Below are 22966 nucleotides of genomic sequence, written 5' to 3' on the forward strand. Positions count from 1 at the left end.
AGGATTCTACAACGCTTAAGAAGCGTTGTAGAATCATTCTACAACGTTTTTTAAGCGTTGTAGAATCCTATTTTTGTAGTAGTGCTTCTTGTATGGAATCGTGAAAAATCCACGGCCCTTCAACGCTTTATCAAAGCCCATAAGACAAACTTGTCATTGGCGGCAACCATCTTAACAAATTTTATCAGCGCCTTTACCAAAGAAAAAAGCTCCCAACTACCTACTTGATAAGGAAGAGCGATATTGGTGACAAAGAAGCCATGCCCTTTGACTTCAACATGACAATCGGAACACTCGATACTTACACCGGAAAGCAACTTAGAGGAAAAAGAAATATAAAAGCTCCGGTCTCTTTGACTATTGGGGTCAATGGAAAAAGATCCATTTGAGTAATAAGTGGGGCAATTTGGTGAAGCTCAAGAAAAAAGGGAGGGTTGGGTTTCCATGACCTTGGAAAGTTCAACTAAACTCTCATAGCGGTTGCCTTGAGAATTTCTTCTGGAAACAAAGGATTCTCTACCCCTCTTATGGAGGCTTCGGCGATTCTCCATGGCATCAAGATGGCGTGTCAACTAGGGTGGGGCTGTGATGTGATCGAATCGGATTTCTTTGAGATGGTTTCGGTGGCATGAAGGGTAAAAACTTTCCAACTACCTAGCTTGGTACTATCTTAAGGGATATATGGTTGCTCATATTTTTCTCGTTAGTCTCCGTGTTATATTGGAGGTTATGTGATCGGGGATTGTCATGCCTTGTGCTATGCATGAGGTTTGTAATGACCAAATGAATTTATAGTTATAATCGTGTAACTACGGTATTCTTCCACCGTAGGAGTAGAAATATATTTCATGTGGTGATGCGTTAATAAAAAAAAATATTCAACTTTATATATATATATATATATATATATATATATATTATACATTAATCCTAAAATTCGTCACTAAACTGAATTTTTTTGTTCTAAATTAAATAAAACATTTATAAAATTAAGCTAAATGAATCATATTAATCGAGTGACAAAATTATGGTTGTGAACAAATGTGTATAGTACGCAACAACAAAAAAACATTTTTCCGACTCAACTTATTGGACGGGTCATCTGAATCACGTTCACAATCAGATTATCTAAGGAAGAAACTACTCTATTTCGTATTTCAGTATTAAAATGTCGTAGTATTACAAAGCAAATATAAGGTTTTTATAGAATTACAAAACTACAACAAACGACATCTACTCTAAAACTGTAAAAGACACCAAATAAAAGCAGACATAACTCAAATAATAATGGACGAGATCGAAGGAGATTGTTCATTCATTAAAAAGATCGAAACCATTAAAATGTAGATAAGTTTATATTTTTATAATGATGGCATCTACTAGAATATAATTCAAAACACTTAATTAACACTCAAAGAGAAATTTTGAAGAAGACACCGGAAATGTTCAACGTTTGTGTAGGATTAAGTGAACACCATGTTGTGGTTGGACAGTGATTAAGTTTATCGGTGCGTGAGTGTAAGACGGAGATAGCTCGAAAGTAAAGCGTTGTAAGATCAACGCCAAGGCCAGTTTTGCTTCAATCATCGCAAAGTTTTGTCCGATGCAAATCCGAGGCCCCCATCCAAAGGGGAAGAACGAAAGCTTACCCTTTGTTGCCTCTGAAACTCCTCCACTGAATCTATGGGGATTGAACACTTTTGCATCATTTCCCCAAAGCTCGATGTCGTAGTGAATGAGCACTATGGGAAGTGAAACGATGATTCCCGGCGGCAAACGCAATTTTCCAAGTTGCGTTTCATTTTGAACGGTTCGGCTCAGCATAGTTACCGGCGGGAACAATCTTAGAACTTCATTCAAAATCATAGTGACCTGAAATCATATAAAATACAATTTACACGTTTAAGTACTTTTTATAAATAAGAAACATAAAGAATATTAATGGAACATTTTTCTTAGATCATTGATGAAAAGGAACAATATCATATATATTTAATGAAATATTTTATTTATAGCTTTTATTTTAAATTCGACCACAAACATGTCTTGAATTTTTAAATTTTCTGTAAAACAAAACTACCCACATCTAAAAAATTAGAAGATAATCAAACCATATAAAATTCACGAAAATATATGGTTACTATGTTAATGGTAATATTGGTAATTTTATTTCCTCGACTGTGTAATTTTTTTTAAATTAAGGTTAATCTTAAAATGTTATCCTATAGATATTCAACAAAATTTAAATGAAAGAGAATTTCAATAAGTATTTAAGATCGAATCCTTAACATTTGCTAAAAAAAATTAGTAATATCTATATTTTCCCAGATTAAAACATAAGATGACATATATTGAAGAAATTTTTGACGAATTTTATGGAGATATTGACGCTTTTGTTTTCAATCTGTAAGATAAAGCAAAACAATTACCACTTTTAGATGCACTAAGCCATCAAAATCAGGCTGCTTGTCTCCGAAGACTTCGAGAACCTCTCCTCTTGCACGATCTTGCCAATCTGGATGATGACTCAGCATCACCATTGTCCAAGTAAGCAAAACCGAGGTGGTCTCTTGGCCAGCAAAGTAAAACAACTTGCATTCATCAATAACATCTTGTATACTCATCCCACCATTCTTCTTGTTTCCTTGATGCTTTATCTCCTTCATGTTTGAGTCCATGAGAATCCCCAACAAGTCGTTGTTCGGTGCTTCGCCGGATTTCATCGCCTCTTCTCTTTCGTGGATCATGTCCTTCAACAACCCTTGCACTTCTTTATCTATTTGCTTCATCCTATTGTTCACCTTAGTCGGAACAAATCTATAAAAATAATCAAACAAATATTACCACTTGGTCAGATCATTTTTCTAATTTTGTTCACTCTTGGAAAAAAAATCGTACACCTTTGAATTATTTTAAAATTATATATTTTTATAAGGGCGCCGTAACTATCTAGCCAATTTTTAAACTTGATTTTAAGGAACTAGTCATGTTTCGTGTATTTTTTTTAAATTAGTTATTTATCAAAATTAACGTATCAAAATACTAAGGACAATCATATAAGATGCTATCTGATTAATGAGCTCATGCCACTGAATGTGGCTAGATTTTGAACATATTTGAAACGTCAGCTAGACTACAATCTAAAGCAAGTAATTTGATAAAATATACCTCCATCCGGGAATGTATCCACTGAGTATAGATCTAGACACAAGTTCGGAGAGCTCGGTAATAAGTTGGAAAATTCTTCTACCATCTTCGTAACTTCTCCCGAAAGCGGTACGAGAAATCACATCGCCAGTCATGTTTTGAAGATGCGGCCATACATCAACCTCACAACTACCTTGACCGTTGTTGACCAAAGTCTCCAATCTGTCTAGCATCTCCGTGCTGCTTGTATGAAGCGCTGGAAGCATGCCCTGTGATCGATCACAAAATAAAAAAATTAAAGAAGTGTTCAGAAATGAAATGTGAGATTCATATGTACAAATAAGAATTGCTCATTGTCCAATTGAACAAGAATCCTGCTTTTATAAGCCTTTGCAATTGGTTAAAGCCCATCAAGTGAAATCCTATGATTCTAAAGACATGCAAGCGGAGCAAACTAACCAATTGCATATATATATATTTTGGAATTTAGCCCACATTTTATTAATTTTATAATCTAACCATTAATTGAAATAAACGGTCTATAAAATCTCATAGAGAAATTTCATTTTCTAGACTCAAAAGTTATGAAAATATCTCAATTAGACCCGCTAGTTAAAAAATATCTAAAATTGGACTTTTGTACCAATTTTGGACGAAAATACCCTTAATTCAAAATAACTCATATTCTTCTCTCATTTTCAAATCATCTTCATCACAATTCTTATCACTTTCGAATTGGTTGCGCTAGAATTAGAACTCTCGGTGGTCGAGCTCACCGCGGAGCTCGTGGGGTTCGGGGCAACGCCCCGAATTTTTTTTTTTTTTTTTAGGAATTTGGGTATATGTTTAGCTTCGATTTTGAGGGTTTCGCATCGTTTTTGAAAAAAATTCCATAGTTTTTGAGGGTTTCGGAAACTCGTCAGAACGTGTCGGAATCCATCGGAACTCGTCGGAACGTGTCGGCCAACATCTTTGGAGGTGATTTTTTTTTTTTTTTAAACTGGGAATTTCCAATGAAGATCATCGGAATCCATCGGATTCCGACCGAATCCGATGGATTCCGATGGTCTTCGTCGGAATCCATCGGAAATTTCCGATGAAGACCATCGGAATCCATCGGATTCGGTCGGATCCGACCGAATCCGATGGATTCCGATGATCTTCATCAGAAATTCCCAGTTTAAAAAAAAAAAAAAAAAATTCAGCTCTAAATCTCATTCAAATCAACCTTAAAAAAAATAAAAAAAAAATTAACCTCCAATTCGGTCGAATTTGGTGTGGTGGGCGTTGGAACTCGTCGGATTTGGGTTGGTTGGGCGTCGGAATGGGGCTCACGTCGGATTTGGTGTTCTTTGGTGTGAAGAGAAAATGAGAGTGAGAATGAAAGAAATGGAAAGAGATGGAGAGAGGGTTTATTTTTGAATTAAGGGTATTTTTGTCCAAAATTGGTACAAAAGTCCAATTTTGGATATTTTTTAACTAACGGGTCTAATTGAGATATTTCCATAACTTTTGAGTCTAGAAAATGAAATTTCTCATCTCATATTACCCTTACTTCTGCATACCCACAATAATTTTTAGTAGCACACGTGTCATTATATGTGACTAAAAAATATTAAACTATTATTGACCAAGAATTGAAAATCAAATAGCTAAAATCTCGGATTCTATATTAACTTATACATGCAATAAATCAATTATTTAACTTCATCCCATAATCTTGTCTCATCAAATCGTGATTTTAAAAAATAATTGAAATTCTGTTGCATATTTTATCGATTAAGGTGGTTTAGAATGGTTACTTTTGATAAATTCGTAAACACAGTGTCTCCATGAATAAGTTACAAATCTTCCAAGTATATTCTCTTTTGAAAATGTCAAAATGCAAAAAATTTAAACAGTGGCTATTGAAGTATTTTCGTTTGAATTTAATACTAAGGATATTATTGTAAACGGTTATTGTTATAAAAAAAAATAAAAATAATTATACAAAAGAGTCATTTGAAACTTATTTATTAGTAACCAAAATTTCAAAATTTTCAATAAAATAGTCAAATTTACGTTTTAAAAAAAAATTGGACAGCCAAAATTAAAAAAAATTTACAATTAATATAAACACTATCACTTTCAAAAAAATTAATTTTGGGATAAAAAAAAATGAGAAATTGTCCCGTTTGCCACTAATTTTATAATTTTTTCCCACTTTCCACCAAAACACTAATTTTTCCCAAAATGCCACCATCTATGTCAACAATGTTGACATCTATTTTTGCACTTCACTATGAGATGTCAACATTGTTGACATAGATGTCAACAATGTTGACATCTCAGGTGGCATTTTGGGAAAAATTAGTCTTTTGGTGGAAAGTGGGAAAAAATTATAAAATTGGTGGCAAATGGGGCAATTTCTCAAAAAAAATTTGAAACCAGATCACTGTACATTTTGACTTTCACTAAATTATACAAACTTGGACTATTTTACGAAGTCATAACTTTAAATTAGTTGGTTAGCTATAGCATGCTTAAAAAAAATACCACATGTAAATTATTAGCTATTTTTTATTAACAGAGTTTGAAACATTGGCTAAATAACAATTCAAACTTTTTTTAAGCCTCCAGGTTAGTATAATATTTTTCTTTTGCGATAAAAGGGAAAAATAAAGAGAAATTGCTCAATTTGCCACCAATTTTATAATTTTTTCTCACTTTCCACTAAAACACTAATTTTTCCCAAAATGCCACCTATGTTGACATCTATTTTTTGCGCTTCACTATGAGATGTCAACATTGTTGACATCTATGTCAACAATGTTGACATCTCGGTGGCATTTTGGGAAAAATTAGTCTTTTGGTGGAAAGTGGGAAAAAATTATAAAATTGGTGGCAAATTGAGCAATTTCTCAAAAATAAATATTGTCTCCATGTCCAGCTAACGCCTAATTTAGTTAGGTTCTATATGTAAAAATTGGTTATTATATCTCTATGATATGCCTAGATTTTGTAAAGATATGCATATAAAATAAATGAAAAAAAATAACTATGGGAAAAATATATAGTACCTTCAATTTCTCCATATAAAAGGCTGGGTTGATAATTTTGCGATGCATAGCCCATTTGTCATCTTCGAGTTTGACTAGGCCACTTAGTAAATAATTCACTAGTGGATTAAGTTGGGGCTTCCGAAAATTCCCAAATTTTGAGAATATTTCCTTGACTTGTTCTGGGTTCGTGATGATAACTCTGGGTACGGGACCAAACCACATAAAAGAATCTTTACCTGCAAAAAAATTTAACTGGCTTGTAACTTAAAACTTAATGCTTATAAAATAACAGTAAATTCGAAACTCAGACTGAAGTGTACATCAAATAAAAAGCCATGTATAGGAGACATCAAAATTCGTTTACTGCAAATTTTAATATTTAATTACAAATGTGATATGGGCATATGAATCTTTCAAATTATTTCCTGAGCCTTAAAATCCGAAGGTACGTGAGTCACTGTTAAGCCGTTTTTTGGATTAACACTTACGGACACGTGACGTGAGCGGACTTGGCCACGTGTCTTCGAATCTGTGAGATTAGTTATGGAATATTCCTCTTATCAAGTGAAGAACTTGAGAATTGATTTACCAAGATCTTGGACACTCTTGTAGAGGGAATATAATTTGGCTTGGAACCTTGGGTTTAGAGAGAGAGTAAGCTTCTCTTCTCCCACTCTAGAGAGAATGGAAGTAAATTGTTCCCCTATTTTGTGTGAAAAAGAATGTATGAAGTGACTTTGATCCTCTTTGTTCTTGATTTCGGCCTCAAAGGTGTTTTTAGAGAGAGAAATAGCTGAGTAGAGAATTTGGTATAATCTAGTTAGAGAGAGAAAAAGCCAGCCATTGATAAGTGTTTCTCTCAGGTATTTATAGTGAGGTGGTGAGAGTTAGGGTGGGAGTACGGTAGGAGTGAAAGGGTTCGGGCGAGGCCCACTTTCTGAAAAATGAAAAGGGACGGCTCGGGCGAGGCCCCTTTTGCGAAATGGAAAGGAGGGGGGTCGGGCGAGGCCCCCTTTGCGAGATGGAAAATAGGGGGGTCGGGCGAGGCCCCTTTTGCGAAATGGAAAAGAAGGGGGTCGGGCGAGCCCCCTTTTGCGAAATGGAAAAGAGGGGGGTCGGGCGAGGCCCCCTTTGCGAGATGGAAAAGAGGGGGGTCGGGCGATGCCCCTTTTGCGAAATGGAAAGGAGGGGGGTCGGGCGAGGCCCCTTTTGCGAAATGGAAAAGAGGGGGTCGGGCGAGGCCCCCTTTGCAAGATGGAAAAGAGGGGGGTCGGGCGAGCCCCCTTTTGCGAAATGGAAAAGAGGGGGGTCGGGCGAGCCCCTTTTGCGAAATGGAAAAGAGGGGGGTCGGGCGAGGCCCCTTTGCGAGATGGAAAAGAGGGGGGTCGGGCGAGGTCCCTTTTGCGAAGTGGAAAGGAGGGCGGGTTGCTCCATACACTTCGGTCGGGTCTCCGATCTTCCCACCTGGTTCCTTGGGTTGGACTCGCCGTGCTTTCTGTGTTTTTGGGTTGGGCCTTAATGTTTTTTCGGGTGAGGAAAAATCTCTCACAACATTAACCCCCCAGTTTCTTGGAGAATTTGATTGTTCAAGAAACTCTGTGACTTTCCCGGTGGGTTGTAGCGTGCCCGTTGGTCCCTCGATCGTCCTCGGCTTTCGACGCGGGCCTGTCGGAGGTAGCTGCTTCCTCTCTTTTTTGTTTTGTTTTTTGTATTATATTTTTTCCTAAGCTCTCTTAGCTTAATTTCTTCTCCAACACTTTCCTCTTTTTTTTTTTTTTGCTGTGGTATTTTCACTTTTCAGGTACTTGTGTGGAACTTTAGAGAGAGAGAGAAAGCCTCCTTTGCTTTGGAGAAAAATCCATCCTACCTCAAGGTGGGTTTCATATTTCTTCTCTAGTTTAATGATTTTTTGCTGTTAACCTGTCACTTTCCATAGGCTTCTTCTACCTCATTGATGGATTTCACCAACCCACATGATGATAGTGGGGCCCATGACCTCGAAGACGGTGATTTTGAGGGGTTCAAAAACTTGAACCTACCATTTTCACCTCCATGTAGCGATTTTTTTTAGTTTGATGATGAAAAGGATTTTCAAAAAATCATTGAGGCTGCTAAAGAAAGCTTTCAAAATGATGGTGAAAAAGATCCCTCTTTTAAACCTATTTTGAATTCCCAGCATGAACCATTTGAAGGGATTATTTGTGCAGACTCTTTGAAAAGTCAAAGTGATATAGGAACCATTTCTTTGACTTGTCAAAATCAAGTCACGTGCAACACCACAATCCCATCTTCTTCTCTACTTTTTGGTTTACTGTGCTTGCCCACTTCATCTCCTTCGTGCGTCCTACTGAACCAAAAAAAAGAATGAGTTTTTGTGTGGTTCTTCTCTCCTTGAATCACACGGCCTGCCTACTTCATCTCCTTCGCGTGCTTCACTGAACCAAAAAGAGAACCCATTTTCGCCTGGTTCTTCTTTCGGCTTGTGGCCGGTGTCTCCGGGCTCGGAGTCTTTCTCCTCGGGCACTCGCGACGAGGGGCGGCGGCGCCCGGGCCCGCTGTCTTCCTCGCGATCGGACCTGTGCGTCGGAGGTCTCCGCCATTCCGATTCGGCGGCCCATCTTCTCGGCCGCCTCCCTCCTCCCGGGCTCGTGACTTCTCTAGCGGGTTTGTCCTCTTTGGTGTCTCGCGATCGGGATCCTCCAGATCCGGCGGGCTTGTCTTCTTCGGCGTGTCGAGCTCGGGATCTTCCAGATCCGGCGTTGGTCTTGCGCGGTGGGGTTCCTTGCGACCCTCAAGCTTCGCCACCATTTTCTTCTGGTTTTTCCGGCGAGCACGAGGCACTCTCGGGTCCGGCTTCTTCTTTCTCCGGCGTTCCTCTCAGTCCGAGCGGCTCGCAAGCTTCGCTCCAACTTTCTTCGCGCGACGAGGCTGTCTCATATCCGGCTGTGGCTTCACGTCCCCTCAGCGGGCTCGCCGGCGCTCAGTTGGATTCCTCGGACTCGGCCTCCGAAGCTACGCGCGACCAGGAGCTCCTAGGTCCGGCGACGCTCCTGTGCGGCGGCGTTCCTCGCGGTTTGGTGCGCGGGTCGGTCTCCTCAGATCTGGCGGAGAGCTCCGGTTCGCGCGACGTGGAGCTCATTCTTTTGGCGGCCCCGCACTTCTCCGGCGTTGTGCGTGACAACCGGGTTTCGCCTCGCGAACCATGCTCACTCCGCTTCTTTCCACGCTCGGTCCCTAGGTCCACCCGCTACGCGCCCCCTTCTTCTTCTTCGCGCATCGGCTCGGCGGCGTCGGATCTGGTCTCTTCGGGCCCGGACCTTCTTCCCTTCGAGGCTCTTCGCGCCCAGCCATCTTCTCGCGGCCTGTGCCACTCTCGAAACCCGGCGTCTCCCCCTCGCACTTTCTCCGATCTGCGAGAAAAATCCCCGTCCGGGCCTCTCCTCGGCGAACACGCCTCCGATTCTTCGTGCGACCATGGCGCGCCCCGCTTGGACCCAACGGTGTTCTCTCCTAACGTGACCCAAGTGAGATCCATGCTGACAGAGTCTATTGGCGAGGACCAGGTTTTATTGGGTTCGAACTTCAACGCTTTTTGTGATCGGTCCTGCTTTCCCAGCTCGCGCGACTTCTCGTCTCTTCGGCCGGGCGTGGAGTAGCTACCGGCCTGTTGGCGAAGTTCGAGCGAATCAAGCAAAGCCGGCTACTTCTTCCAACGCTCCTTGTGGCCCGTGTGACTCACGAGTTTCGGCCGCATCCCTCCCGAATCTGCAAAGCTTGGGGGCTCCTCCTTCCAGGTCTGTTCCCGTTGGCGCACGCGGCGTGGATCGGTCCGGACTTGGCTCGCCGAGGTCTTCCTTGCCCGGTGTTTTGCCTGGTGAGGGACCGGTTTGTTCGACGTCGACGTCTCCTGTCGTTTCAGGTTCGTGTGGTGAAGGTATGCTCATCTCCCTCCCTGATTCGAGTAATTACTTTTCACCCTTGGTGTCGCGCGCTTCGGGGTTTTTCGCTTACGATTTCGTGCCTTCCAGGCCTGGAAATGGCAGAGGTTCCATCTTCTCTCGTCGAAGAGGACGGGTTGTTCGCCACGGCCACAGCGAACGGTGAGGCCGGTTCGGCGAGGGTTGTCTTGGGCTCGACGTCTTCGGGGCCCGTCGAACGGGTCCCCGTCGGGGCAGCGATTGACTTACGGGGTCAGACTGTAGTTCTCGCGGCGGGCGCGAACATGGCACAAGGTCGACCCGCCACTCATTCCTAGAAAGGTTGTCGCGCTTCGGTGGCTCCGGATTCGACGAACGCGGATTCAGGACGTGGGGGTAAGCTTTCTGACCCGGGACCCTGTGTGGATAGAGATTCGCGTGTTCACAGGTCGGATTGCGACGAAGTTCCCCGGGTTCCTCCCATCAAGTTGGTTTTGACGAATAAGGGGTCGGATCGGCCCGCTGCTAAGGCGCGCGTCGATTCCTTGCGAGCGCCGGCTATCACGTCGGCCCCCCGCGAGGACCCCGACTATTGTTCTTCCCCTACGAAGAAAAAGAAAAAGGAAACTCGGAAGGGCATGAGACACGGGCCGGGGGGATCGCTTGCGGGGAAGGCCGCGCCTGCTCCGAAGCAGGTCTGCCCTCGCCCTAGCGGTTCTTCGGTGAAGCCACACGACTTCTCTGGTCTGGACGTGCCGAGTTCCACTACCTCTGCCAAGGTTAGGAAACTTCGGGCCGAGCTCAACCTCTCGCCCGACGTAGGGCTTCGTATACCTCAGGAGGGGGAGATCCCGAGTTGCCCGCCGGCGGGCTTTACTGCAGTTCACCTCGACAGCTTGCGGCACGGCATGGGCCTTCCCCTTCAGCCGCTTTTGCAGCGCCTCCTCGTCGCCCTCGGTTTGCATGCCTTGCAATTGAGCCCGGCTTGTTACCGTTATGTAGCGGCGTGCCATGTGGCATGGTTTAGGAAGTGCGGTCGCACCATGACGCTCGATGAGTTTCGCGCCCTGTTTACGTTCTATCACAACAGGGGCACGCCGGGCTCGTACTCTCCTCGTGATCGCTCCGCTGGTCCATTTCTGAAGGATCTTCCTTTGAAGATTTCTAAGGCATGGAAATCTGACTGGGCCTGAGCGCCTGACCAGTTGCTGGGAGCCGCTCCTAGGTGGTTCGGCGTGATGAACGATTTTCCTCCGGGCGAGAGCACAAGCGACATCGTGGAGTTTGTCAAATACTTCGAGGGGTTGCGCGAGGGGGGTTACGAGGGTGCCGCGTATCTCGGACCTGAGCGGTGGTCCAGTTCGGGATGGTTCCCATTTCGCGAGTCTGTCCCCATCGATGCATCGGCGGCCGGCGACTCGTCGTCGTCTCTTGGGGGGTTCCTCCATGCCCTCTGTGGTGTCGCCGGCCCGGGCTTCTCCGATCCGGGTGTCTTCGGGGGAGGCCTCTCCTTCAAACTCGTCGGAGCCCTCCCCTTCATCGCCTCCGCACGGCCCCGCCCCCATGACGACCCTCTCCGATTCGTCGGCCACTTCGGTGTCGATGGAGGCGCGGGATGGTAGAAGCCTGTTTCTTTCGGTGTCTTGTTTGCTCTTTAGCCGAGATTTTTCCTTACTCGCTTGTTTATGCTTCTCCGTCTTGTGTTTGTCGTTGACGAAGTTTGTTTATATGGTATGCAGGCATGGCTCCTAGGGACCATCGCGAGATGAGGAAGTTCACGTCCCTCCCGGATCCTCCCGCCGGTTCTCGTGCTGGGTCGGGCGCCTGCGACCCCGGCCTGGCATCTGCTTCTCGTGCTCCAAGCGAGAGGAGGAGGTTTACGCCTTCGCTGGACCTGCCCGCGGCTTTTCGACACATGTCGGGTGTCCAAGGCCCGGCCGTGACTCACGCCCGTGACGCCCGCGCTCCTCCCCGATCGGAGGGTGATGGGGGTTCGGGGCGCCCTGGCTCCGGTGTCGATTCGCCGCCGGCGAAGAGGCAGCGCGGTCCTACCCGTCCGACTCTCACCGAGCTTGTGGACGATCTCGGCGAACGCTGCGTTACTGATCTGAAAGCGACTAGGATTCGAGAGCTCAAGTCGGTGATTGAGAAATGTGAACTCGATTCCATGGATCACGCGGTGACTCTTTCACGCACGGTGAGTCTTTTTCCTTTTCCCACTTGCTTCGCAATATTTTGCTTATCCTCGTATTTCATGCCTTGTGTTATTTTGTAGCTTTTTATCGCGAGAACATACAACGCCCAGCTGCTCCGCTCCTCTCGCGATCTCGTTAGGCAGATGAGAGATGACAAGAGGGAAGTTGCCATGGAGAGGAACTCTCTTCGCGAGGAGGTGGGTCGGCTGAAGCTTGAGGTCCAGGCCGCACGGGACATCGGATTCAAGGAGGGTCAGGAGGCTTCTCGTCTTGAAGTGGAGCGGCTGAAAAAAGAACTAGGCGAGCGCACATCGGAGCTGAGGGCGCTAATTTTGACATTCGACGAGCAGGCCGTCGAAGTGGCTGACGCCCGTCACAAGATTTCCGACTTCGAGGGGCAGGTGGCATCCCTCCGGGCCGAGGCGAAGATTAGCGCTGAAAAGCTTGATTCCTTACGAGCTCAGCTTGGAGACAGCGAGAAGACGATTGCGTCTCTTCATGACAGCTTGGCGGGCGCGACCGCGAACGTTGCTCGGCTTGAGAGGCTGGCTGAGGAGACGCTGAAGGAGACCAATGATGCGTGGAAGGAAGCTTCCGACACGATGTTCTGGAGGGGAGTCGCGTTGTGCCATCACGGTTTCCTCCAGGAGAACGCGAGCTTCCCGCTTACCTACGCGTTCCTCGACGTCGAGGGTGCTCCTGCAGAGTTTCGCGCAGCTCAGCCTGCGGTTGCCGTGCCTGATGCCGCAGACATTCCCCCTGACCCTCCTCATGTAATTCCCGAGGATTCAGCCGAGCCGTCCGCGATTGCCGCCGAGGGGGATCGCCAAGATGGTCCTTCCGAGGGCGAGGCGCAAGTGGATTTGGGGGACGGATGCGACGGGGAAGACGGTCGAGACGGCGACTCTGGCGATGAAGACTGATGTTGCTTTCGTGGGATTTTGACTTGTAGTCTTTGCTTTAGCTTTCGCTTTTGTTTGCGTTGATGTAGCATTTATCTGACCTCCCTTGTTTGAGGGATTTTTCTTTTGCTTGGTGCGGTCCGTTGTGCACCTAATTAGCTTATGACTTTTGGGGTGGTGCGGTTGGTTGTGCACCTTGCTAGATACTTACCCAGACTCTCTTTTGTGGTGTCAAAATGGTGGAATGAGAGTGTTATCTTTTAGGCTTGTGAAATATTTTTTTTTGTTTTTTATTTTTTTGTTTGTTGTATGGAAATGCTTTGAGCTTGCGCGGGGCTCTTGCTGCCTTTTCCCTTCTTGCGCTTTGAGCAGGCTTCGAGGTGGGTTGAGTTCTCGATGGCGCGAGTTCCCTTATCTTGGGCTTCACAGGATTCTTTGAGTCGTGTTTCTGGTCTCGGAGCACTGAGTCCATTTTCTCCTCGGATCCTGTAAAGGCTTTAAGATTGGTCGGGGACTCGATGGCGCGAGCCCCCTCATCTCGGGTCGCACAGAACTCTTTGAGATACGCTCGGGGTTCCATGGGCGCTTTGAGGTTGGTCGGGGACTTGATGGCGCAAGTTCTCTCATCTCGAGTCGCACGGGATTTTTTGAGATGTGTTCGGAGTTTCAACGTTGCGAAACCCCATTTCTCGGATCCCGTAGACGCTTTGAGGTCGGTCGGAGACTTGATGGCGCAAGTCCCCTCATCTCGGGTCGCACGGGATCTTTGAGATGTGTTCGGAGTTTCATTGTTGCGAAACCCCATTTCTCGGATCCCGTGGACACTTTGAGGTGAGTTTAGGGCTCGACGCTGCGAGCCCCTTGTTGTCATGCCTCTTATGCCTGCATATTTTCACATGTATATATATATATATATATATATATATATATATATATATATATATATATATATTCTTCGTCGTTGCGTTTAGTGTTTGTCTTACTCCATTAACCCCCCAGTTTTTATGCAATTTTGTTTAAATTGTATGAAAAATTAGGAGTTAAAAATTGCAAACTGAACGCGAATTTCGACTTCATTCATTAACTGGGCGCATGGCCTGCTTTTGAAAAATTCAAAGTACATTTGGGCCGGTGGCCGCTTTTGGAAAACTAAAAACTTGAAAGGACTCGATTTGTTGTTCTGCTTCGTCGCTTGCCAACCTTCAGGTGCCTTGGTGCCACGGCCTATTGGTAGTATTGGCGGAGATGCTCCGCGTTCCACGGGTGTCTAATCTCCTTGCCGTCCATCTCGTCGAGGTGGTAAGTTCCGTCGTGTATCACCTTTCGAATTCGGTAAGGCCCTTCCCAGTTCGGCCCGAGTACCCCTGCTCCGCGAACCTGGGTGTTTTGGAATACCCTCCTCAGGACGAGGCTTCCTTCGGCGAAACGGCGGACTTTGACCCTTGAGTTGTAGTGCTTCTCAATGATCCTCTTCTGTGCGGCCATGCGGGCGAACGCTTCAGCTCTCCTTTCTTCGATCACGTCGAGCTCCATTCGGAGGGCTTCATTGTTGCTGTCTTCGTCGAAGGTCTCTGTTCGGAATGACGGCGCTCCGATCTCAACGGGGATGACGGCTTCGACCCCGTAAGTGAGGGAGAAAGGCGTTTCGCCTGTGGCGGTCCGCGTGGTTGTCCGGTAAGCCCAAAGGACAAGGGGGAGCTCGTCGGCCCATGCGTCTTTCTTTTCTTCCAGCTTCTTCTTCAAAGTTTCCTTGATCGTCTTGTTCACGGCCTCAACTTGGCCGTTTGCCTGTGGGTGGCGTGGTGATGAGAATGTCTTGCTGATCTTCAATTGCTCGCATATCCTTCGGACCATCGCGTTGTCGAACTGGCTGCCGTTGTCGGTGACGATCGAGGCGGGGATGCCGTGGCGGCATATGATCGATTTCCACATGAAGCTCGTAGTGTTCGCTTCGGTTATTGTGGCCAGGGGCTCCGCCCAGACTCGCTGGTCGGATGCCATCGGGAGCTTGCCTATGAGGTCCACCCCCCACTTCGCGAATGGACGTGCCACGAGGATCGGGCACAGTGGGGCCGGGGCTTGTCTCGGGATATGCGAGAATCTTTGGCACTTGTCGCATTTTTGCGCCCAACTGAACGCGTCTTTCTTCATCGTTGGCCAGAAGTAGCCTTGCTTGAGCGCCTTCAAGGTCAGGGACTGACCTGCGGAGTGATTCCCGCAAATTCCTTCGTGGATTTCCCTCAAGACGTAGTCGGCTTCGGCCTCGTCCAGGCATCGGAGGAGTGGCTGCGAATACCCTCTCTTATAGAGTGTGGATCCTCGCCAGACATATTTGTGTGCATGATACTTCACCTTCTTAGCACCAGCCTGGTCGGTGGGGAGGACGCCATCGCGGAGGTATTTGATGATCGGCATCATCCAGTTCTGTTGGGGCTCTTCTTCAATCAGGTTCACTTCTTTCTTGGTGATGGACGGGAGCTTCAAGGTCTCGACAGGTACCTTGCCTAACTCATCGCTGTCGCAGCCAGAGGCCATCCTAGCCAAGGCGTCGGCCTCGGCGTTCGAACCCCTGGGGACCTGCACAATCTCGTACCAGGAGATTGCCTCTAGTCGGAGCTTGGTTTCCTCCAGGTACGCCGCCATATTCACCTCATTTGCCTGGTACTCTCCCTTGACTTGGTTGACGATGAGGAGCGAGTCGCAGTGGATCTTAAGGTTCTCGGCCCCGAGCTTCCTGGCTATGTCGAGTCCGGCTAGGAGGGCTTCGTATTCAGCCTCGTTGTTCGAGGCTTTGAATTGGAAGTGCATGGCGTACTTGAGCTTTTCTCCGTCCGGGTTGACGAAGACGATTCCTGCCCCTGACCCGCGGACATTGGATGCTCCGTCCACGTGCAGGTTCCAGACCGGCCCATCGGGAGCGGCCTTCCTTTCTTTTTCGGATCCTTGTCCCCCGCGGTTTCGTCTTCTTGCTTGTCTTCCTCGTCTTTGCATAGATTCACATCGTAAGTGAATTCGGCGATGAAGTCGGCGACAGCCTGTCCCTTAATCGCGACCCTTGGCTGGAACTCCACCCCGTATTCTCCTAGCTCCTGGGACTAGACAGCCATTCTCGTTGAGGTGCCCTTCTGTAGAACTTTCTTGACTGGGTACTCGGTCCTCACTATGACTTGGTGTGCTTGGAAATATGGTCGAAGCTGCCTCGCGGACATCGTCAGAGCAAAGGAGAGCTTCTCTATCTCAGGGTATCGTGTCTCAGCGTCCAGGAGCGCCTTGCTTACATAATACACGGGCCAGTGTATCCTTTCTTCTTCCCGGACGAGGACTGCGCTAACTGCCCTTGTGGATACGGAAAGATACAAGTAAAGGGTCTCGCCGTCTTTTGGCTTTGCCAGGAGTGGTGGCGTTGCGAAGTAAGTCTTCAGGTCTTGGAACGCGGCCTCGCACTCTTCGGTCCAACGGAAGTTGGCTCCCCCCTTGATGGCTTGGAAGAAGGGCTGACATCGATCGGTGGCCTTGGAGACGAACCGACTCAATGCGGCCACGCGTCCAGTAAGGCTTTGGACCTCTTTCGCCTTGGTCGGAGACCTCATATCCAGGAGGGCTTGTATTTTTTCGGGGTTGGCCTCGATTCCTCGTTGATTGACGATGAACCCCAAGAACTTTCCTGACCCGACGCCGAACGCGCACTTGTTCGGGTTCAACTTCATCTTGTATCTTCGAAGGAGAGCAAATGTTTCCTTCAAGTCTTCGACGTGGTCATGCGCCTTGAGGCTCTTGACGAGCATATCGTCGACGTAAACCTCCATCGTCTTCCCGATCTGCTTGGCGAACATTTGGTTCACCAGGCGTTGGTAAGTGGCTCCGGCGTTTTTCAGCCCGAACGGCATCCTGGTAGCAGAATAGTCCTCGGTCGGTGGTGAATGTGGTCTTCAGCTCGTCTGGTTCGTGCATTCTAATCTGGTTGTATCCCGAGTAGGCGTCCATGAAACTCAAGAGTTCGTTCCCCGCGGTGGAATCGACCAGCTGATCGATCCTCGGCAGGGGGAAGCAATCCTTCGGGCAGGCCTTGTTAAGGTCGGTGTAGTCGATACAGATTCGCCACTTCCCGTTTGACTTCTTCACCATGACCACGTTGGAGACCCAACTAGGGAACTTGGCTTCGCGGACGAATCCGGCGGTGATTAGCTTTTCGACCTCCTCGTTGATCGCAAGATACCTTTCGGGGTTGAACGACCTTCTTTTCTGGATCTTTCCCTTCTCTCCAGGGAGCACGTTGAGCCTGTGGGTAATAATCTCCGGGTCGATCCCCGGCATGTCTGCGTGTGTCCACGCAAAGACGTCCTTGTGCTCTCGGAGGAACGCTCCGAGCTGGTCTTTTAGTTCGGCTGACAGGTGTGCTCCGATCATGACGACCTGTTCGGGGTTGGCATTATCGAGCACCACGGGCATGAGGTCGCTCGACGCCTCTACTTTCTTGGTGTCGGCTTCTTCTCGTGGGTCCAGGTCCTCGAGTGCTTGCGCCTTGCTGATCTCGCCTGGGAGGTCGTCTCCGACCTGACATATGACTCATACCATAGTGTCTTCTTTCTTCATGTGGGACCCCTGGACGTGGCATGCCCTGGAGTCGGCCTGGCTTCCTCGCATCACCCCCACTCCTTTCGGTGTCGGGAATTTCATGAGGAGGTGGTATGTTGAGGTAACCGCGCGGAGCCTGTTGAGCGTCGGTCGCCCTATGATGACATTGTAAGCGGAAGGTCGATCCACAATTAGGAAATCCACCAGGCGCGTGACCTGGGCTCCCCCCTCCTGTCCAAACGTGACTGGGAGGCTTATGGAACCTTCCGTGTAAACGCACTCTCCTGCGAATCCGAAGAGCGGAGTCTTGACTGGGGTCGGGCGGACTTCGCCAAGGTCCATCCGGTCGAGGGCCGCCTTGAACAGGATATCGGCCGAGCTCCCATTGTCAATAAGAATCATCTTCACCATATTGTTTGCTACCTGTGTTTTGACAACGATGGCGTCGTTGTGCGGATGCATCACCTGGCGGGCTTCCTCTTCAGTGAAGTGGATTGTTTCGTATGGCGTAATCGGGCATGTGCCCTGGGCGAGGTTGATATGGTGGGAGGGACCCTCTCCGTTCGCCGCTCGCGCATATTTTCTTCGTTCGTGCGCGGTATCTCCCGTTTCTGGCCCTCCAAAGATGGTGGTCACCAAGTTGAGTGGGGCGTTGGCCACGTTGCCTCGGGTGTTGTTGTTGTTGCTTCCACCCGCGACAACTTCTTTCTCGCGTTCCTGCCGCCTGTCGTTTTGGGGAACCTGTCTCTTCGGCGCGGTGTCCGGATTGGCGACCATAGCCATCACGAACTCCTTCAGCTCGCCGTTCTGGATGTGACTTTCGATCTGCCTCCTGAGCTCGATGCATTCGGCGGTGAGGTGACCGTGGTCTTTGTGGAAATGGCAGTACTTGTTCTTGTTGCGTTTTGATGGGTCCTTCGCCATGGGTCGGGGTTCGGTGAACATGTCCCCGTGCAAGGCCAGAATTCGATCCGGCGTAGCTTTGAGCGGCGTGAAGTCGACGTTCCTATGGAACTTCTCGACTAGTAGGGGTCTCTGTCTTGGCGGGGGCCGGATGTTCGAAGCCACGGCGTTGGCGCCCCGGCTCTTCTTTCTTCGTTGGTCGTCGTCGACCTCGTCCTCATCCCTGCGCCGGTTTCCCCTCTCGTGGATCCTCCGACTCTCGTAGTACTCCTCGACGGAGATGTGCTGGGTAGCTTGGGAGATGAGCTCCGTCATCGTAGCCGGTCGCTGCTTCACCAGCGACGTCAAAAGGTCGCCAGCCCGTAGGCCGTCGATGAAGGCGTAGACCGTGTCGCCGTCCTCGTAATTGTCCACCTTGTTGGACTCCTCGATAAACCGGCTGAGGTAGTGTTAAAGCGTCTCGGAGCCGCCCTGCTTGATCGTCAGGAGGTAGGAATTTTCCTTCCTTCGCACTCGCGATGCAGAGAAACGAGTGAGGAACCTCTCTTGGAGGTCTTCGAATGACTGGACGGACCCTCGCCCGAGCCTTTGGAACCACTCGAACGCGTACCGGTGAGGGTCAGACAGAATGCCTGACACATTGTCGACGGGGATTGTCCCGCCATCCTCATATTAGTCTGGTACTGGTGGATGTGGTAAAGGTGATCTGTGCTTCTGTCGTAGAGCGGCATGGTGGGCGGGCGAAAGCTCCCCCCGGTGTCATCAGCGAGCACGTGCGCCGCGAATGGCGAAGCTACGCCCTCGATCATGCTTCTTACCAGGGGGGTTCTTGTATGTGCCGTCCGCAGCTCTCGGACTTCCTCTCTTAGCACGTTGACCATGTTGGTCAACTCGTCGTTCCCGGCCTGCGTGGCGGCTGGCGCGAACCTGGTGGTGCGCCCTCTCTCGTTCGATGCTTAGGTGGCGTGCAGTGCGGGAGGCGTCGGAGTCGTCGTGGCCGATGGAACAACCTCATGCGGCTCATGGGTCTCCGGGGCAGGCTGGTGCCTAGGGATTTCCCATCTAGCGTTGAGGTGGCGCCTCAAGTCCACGTTTGGCTCTAGGCGCCCCGGCGACCTGGCGCGTCGCGGCGGTGAAAACCTCCTCGCGTCCCCGCTGTCGGCGACTTCCTCCCCCAGTCCTAAACGTTCGAAGGCGGACCTTCGCGACTCGGTTCCTGCTCCGGCTGTGAAGCGGGACGCCTGGGGTAAAGGGGCGCGCGGCTGCGCTCGTGGATCCTTTCGCCCTTCGTCGCGACTCCCCGAGTAGACATCTCGCACCTGTCCGCTTCTCTCCCGGGCGTGACGCCTCATGGCTCGCTCCTCCCTGTCTCTTGCGAATTCACCTGCCAGCAAGAATAGACTGTTCTCGAGGCGTTCCATCCGGTCGTCTCGCTCGATGAATACCGATCCGGCGGGATTCGCCGCGTTGGTGGTATTCGGGTCGGCCGTCGGCGCCGCTCCCGTCGATGGACCTGCGCCCGCCGGGGGGGCTTCCTGGACGTGTCCTTTCCTTGCTTGTGTCCGCGCTCGCGTGTGGAGCGCCACACTCTCCGCTCGCCGGGGAGCGCCGCTCTCGGAGACGGCCGCGCGGTTCGACATGGTGACTTCTTGGTGTAGTGGGGGTTCCTTGGCACCTAAGAAATGAGTGTTTTTGCTGGTGAAGAGCCCGTACGTGGTTGTTCTCGGGATCCCCTCCTTCTAGCGCCAAAATGTTAAGCCGTGTTTTGGATTAACACTTACGGACACGTGACGTGAGCGGACTTGGCCACGTGTCTTCGAATCTGTGAGATTAGTTATGGAATATTCCTCTTATCAATGAAGAACTTGAGAATTGATTTCTCAAGATCTTGGACACTCTTGTAGATGGAATATAATTTGGCTTGGAGCCTTGGGTTTAGAGAGAGAGTAAGCTTCTCTTCTCCCACTCTAGAGAGAATGGAAGTAGATTGTTCCTCTATTTTGTGTGAAAAAGAATGTATGAAGTGGCTTTGATCCTCTTTGTTCTTGATTTCGGTCTCAAAGGTGTTTTTAGAGAGAGAAATAGCTGAGTAGAGAATTTGGTATAATCTAGTTAGAGAGAGAAAAAGCCAGCCCTTGATAAGTGTTTCTCTCAGGTATTTATAGTGAGGTGGTGAGAGTTAGGGTGGGAGTACGGTAGGAGTGAAGGGGTTCGAGCGAGGCCCACTTTCTGAAAAATGAGAAGGGACGGCTCGGGCGAGGCCCCTTTTGCGAAATGGAAAGGAGGGGGGTCGGGCGAGCCCCCTTTTGCGAAATGGAAAAGAGGGGGGTCGGGCGAGCCCCCTTTTGCGAAATGGAAAAGAGGGGGGTCGGGCGAGGCCCCCTTTGCGAGATGGAAAATAGGGGGTCAGGCGAGGCCCCTTTTGCGAAATGGAAAAGAGGGGGGTCGGGCGAGGCCCCTTTTGCGAAATGGAAAAGAGAGGGGTCGGGCGAGGCCCCTTTTGCGAAATGGAAAAGAGGGGGGTCGGGCGAGCCCCCTTTTGCGAAATGGAAAAGAGGGGGGTCGGGTGAGTGTTTCTCTCAGGTATTTATAGTGAGGTGGTGAGAGTTAGGGTGGGAGTACGGTAGGAGTGAAGGGGTTCGAGCGAGGCCCACTTTCTGAAAAATGAGAAGGGACGGCTCGGGCGAGGCCCCTTTTGCGAAATGGAAAGGAGGGGGGTCGGGCGAGCCCCCTTTTGCGAAATGGAAAAGAGGGGGGTCGGGCGAGGCCCCTTTTGCGAAATGGAAAAGAGAGGGGTCGGGCGAGGCCCCTTTTGCGAAATGGAAAAGAGGGGGGTCGGGCGAGCCCCCTTTTGCGAAATGGAAAAGAGGGGGGTCGGGTGAGGCCCCTTTGCGAGATGGAAAGGAGGGGGGTCGGGCGAGGCCCCTTTTGCGAAATGGAAAGGAGGGGGGTCGGACGAGGACCCTTTTGCGAAATGGAAAAGAGGGGGTCGGGCGAGGCCCCCTTTGCGAGATGGAAAAGAGGGGGGTCGGGCGAGCCCCCTTTTGCGAAATGGAAAAGAGGGGGGTCGGACGAGGCCCCTTTGCGAGATGGAAAAGAGGGGGGTCGGGCGAGGTCCCTATTGCGAAGTGGAAAGGAGGGCGGGTTGCTCCATACACTTCGGTCGGGTCTCCGATCTTCCCACCTGGTTCCTTGGGTTGGACTCGTCGTGCTTTCTGTGTTTTTGGGTTGGGCCTTAATGTTTTTTCGGGTGAGGAAAAATCTCTCACAACAGTCACGACACGTAACGTGACATAATTTCTTATCGTACAAACCAACATCGTAATATAAAATAAAATAAAAAATTATTGATATTAGATTAAATATACGTTTGACTGTGTTAGTTGAGTACTTTATCTTCTAATTTAACAATCCTCAAAATTAATTCACGCAAACTCCTTAAATTTTTTTAATTATTGTGAAGATCTTAATTACGTAATATTTCAAAGGAACTAGTATATTTCAGTTAAGTACACGCCAAATCTGATAAGTACTAGATCTAGATAATAATATATTTAAATGAAGAGACAAATGAACACAACACAACTACTATAATTCAAGATAATAAATGGTCAATTCAGTGTTTAGTTTTCTAGCTTGATTAACACGAGAGAGCCGTTTAGAAGTAATCAGCAAAAAAACAATTTTGAAATTAGAAGAAAGAAGAACGCACCGTTATTGTTGAGGGAGTGAAGGACGAGAGGAACGACACGTGGCGAGATATCGTCGTCTAGACCGATTGGCTTAGACCTGGCTTCTTTCATCATTTCGGAGCTCTCTTTCAGATCGCCGTACAAAATCCGGTAAGGAGTTCCGTTGAGGCCTTGGCTTCTCAGATATCTCTCGAGTTTCCTCGGCCTGAGCCAAACCCAGTTCACCACTTTAGCTATCGCTAGCCCAATCAACACCACACACGTGGCAAATAATATCGTCACTAGCATTTTTCTCTTTGTTTTCGCACACACTATTAACTTTTTAGAGAGAGAGGTATTGTTATGTTTTTGATGTGGTTGAATGGGAAAAATCTGCGTATACATATATATATATAGTGGTTCATAGAATTATTATTAGTCCCGTTACTTTGGGCCCACGTGTCTGAAACCATATATTATTTCCACCCATTGCTTGTCTTTACCACGCCAACGATAGATTTTCTCTCCTTTATTTGTCGTTTTCTTTAAATCGAAGACAAATCGATTTTTGTAACCTTTCTCATGTACTTTGGGTTATCTAGCGGCCTCAGCAAT

At 48.3% G+C, this 22966-nt stretch overlaps 2 protein-coding genes across 2 annotated transcripts; one reads left to right on the plus strand and one right to left on the minus strand.

Annotated features, from left to right (window-relative positions):
• Nucleotides 1-1288: 1288 nt before the first annotated feature.
• LOC149401430 (cytochrome P450 CYP72A219-like) lies at nucleotides 1289-22733 on the minus strand. Its single transcript, XM_089612049.1, has 5 exons — nucleotides 22393-22733; nucleotides 6207-6424; nucleotides 3169-3416; nucleotides 2430-2817; nucleotides 1289-1872 (listed from the first exon to the last, which is right to left on the minus strand). Exons 1-5 carry the CDS (start codon nucleotides 22658-22660, stop codon nucleotides 1447-1449), a joined length of 1548 nt encoding a protein of 515 aa, XP_089468175.1. The 5' UTR covers nucleotides 22661-22733; the 3' UTR covers nucleotides 1289-1446.
• On the plus strand, nucleotides 10722-14080 carry LOC149401431 (uncharacterized). Its single transcript, XM_089612050.1, has 3 exons — nucleotides 10722-11723; nucleotides 11845-12302; nucleotides 12381-14080. The coding sequence occupies exons 1-3, from the start codon at nucleotides 11504-11506 to the stop codon at nucleotides 13221-13223; spliced, it is 1521 nt and encodes a 506-aa protein (XP_089468176.1). The 5' UTR covers nucleotides 10722-11503; the 3' UTR covers nucleotides 13224-14080.
• Nucleotides 22734-22966: the final 233 nt, after the last annotated feature.

The sequence above is a fragment of the Urtica dioica genome, chromosome 4, assembly GCF_054948205.1.
Source record: "Urtica dioica subsp. dioica isolate 48M chromosome 4, U.dioica_male_clone48M_v1_H2, whole genome shotgun sequence".
In the NCBI taxonomy this organism is placed as follows: domain Eukaryota; kingdom Viridiplantae; phylum Streptophyta; class Magnoliopsida; order Rosales; family Urticaceae; genus Urtica; species Urtica dioica.

Coding starts and splice junctions, on each gene's coding strand:
- LOC149401431 (XM_089612050.1), top strand. CDS start 11,504: ATGCATCGGCGGCCGGCGACTCGTCGTCGTCTCTTGGGGGGTTCCTCC. Junction 11,724..11,844: donor GTCGATGGAGGCGCGGGATG/GTAGAAGCCTGT, acceptor TATGGTATGCAG/GCATGGCTCCTAGGGACCAT. Junction 12,303..12,380: donor CGGTGACTCTTTCACGCACG/GTGAGTCTTTTT, acceptor GTTATTTTGTAG/CTTTTTATCGCGAGAACATA.
- LOC149401430 (XM_089612049.1), bottom strand. CDS start 22,660: ATGCTAGTGACGATATTATTTGCCACGTGTGTGGTGTTGATTGGGCTA. Junction 3,417..6,206: donor TTTATATGGAGAAATTGAAG/GTACTATATATT, acceptor GATCGATCACAG/GGCATGCTTCCAGCGCTTCA. Junction 1,873..2,429: donor GCTTAGTGCATCTAAAAGTG/GTAATTGTTTTG, acceptor ATATGATTTCAG/GTCACTATGATTTTGAATGA.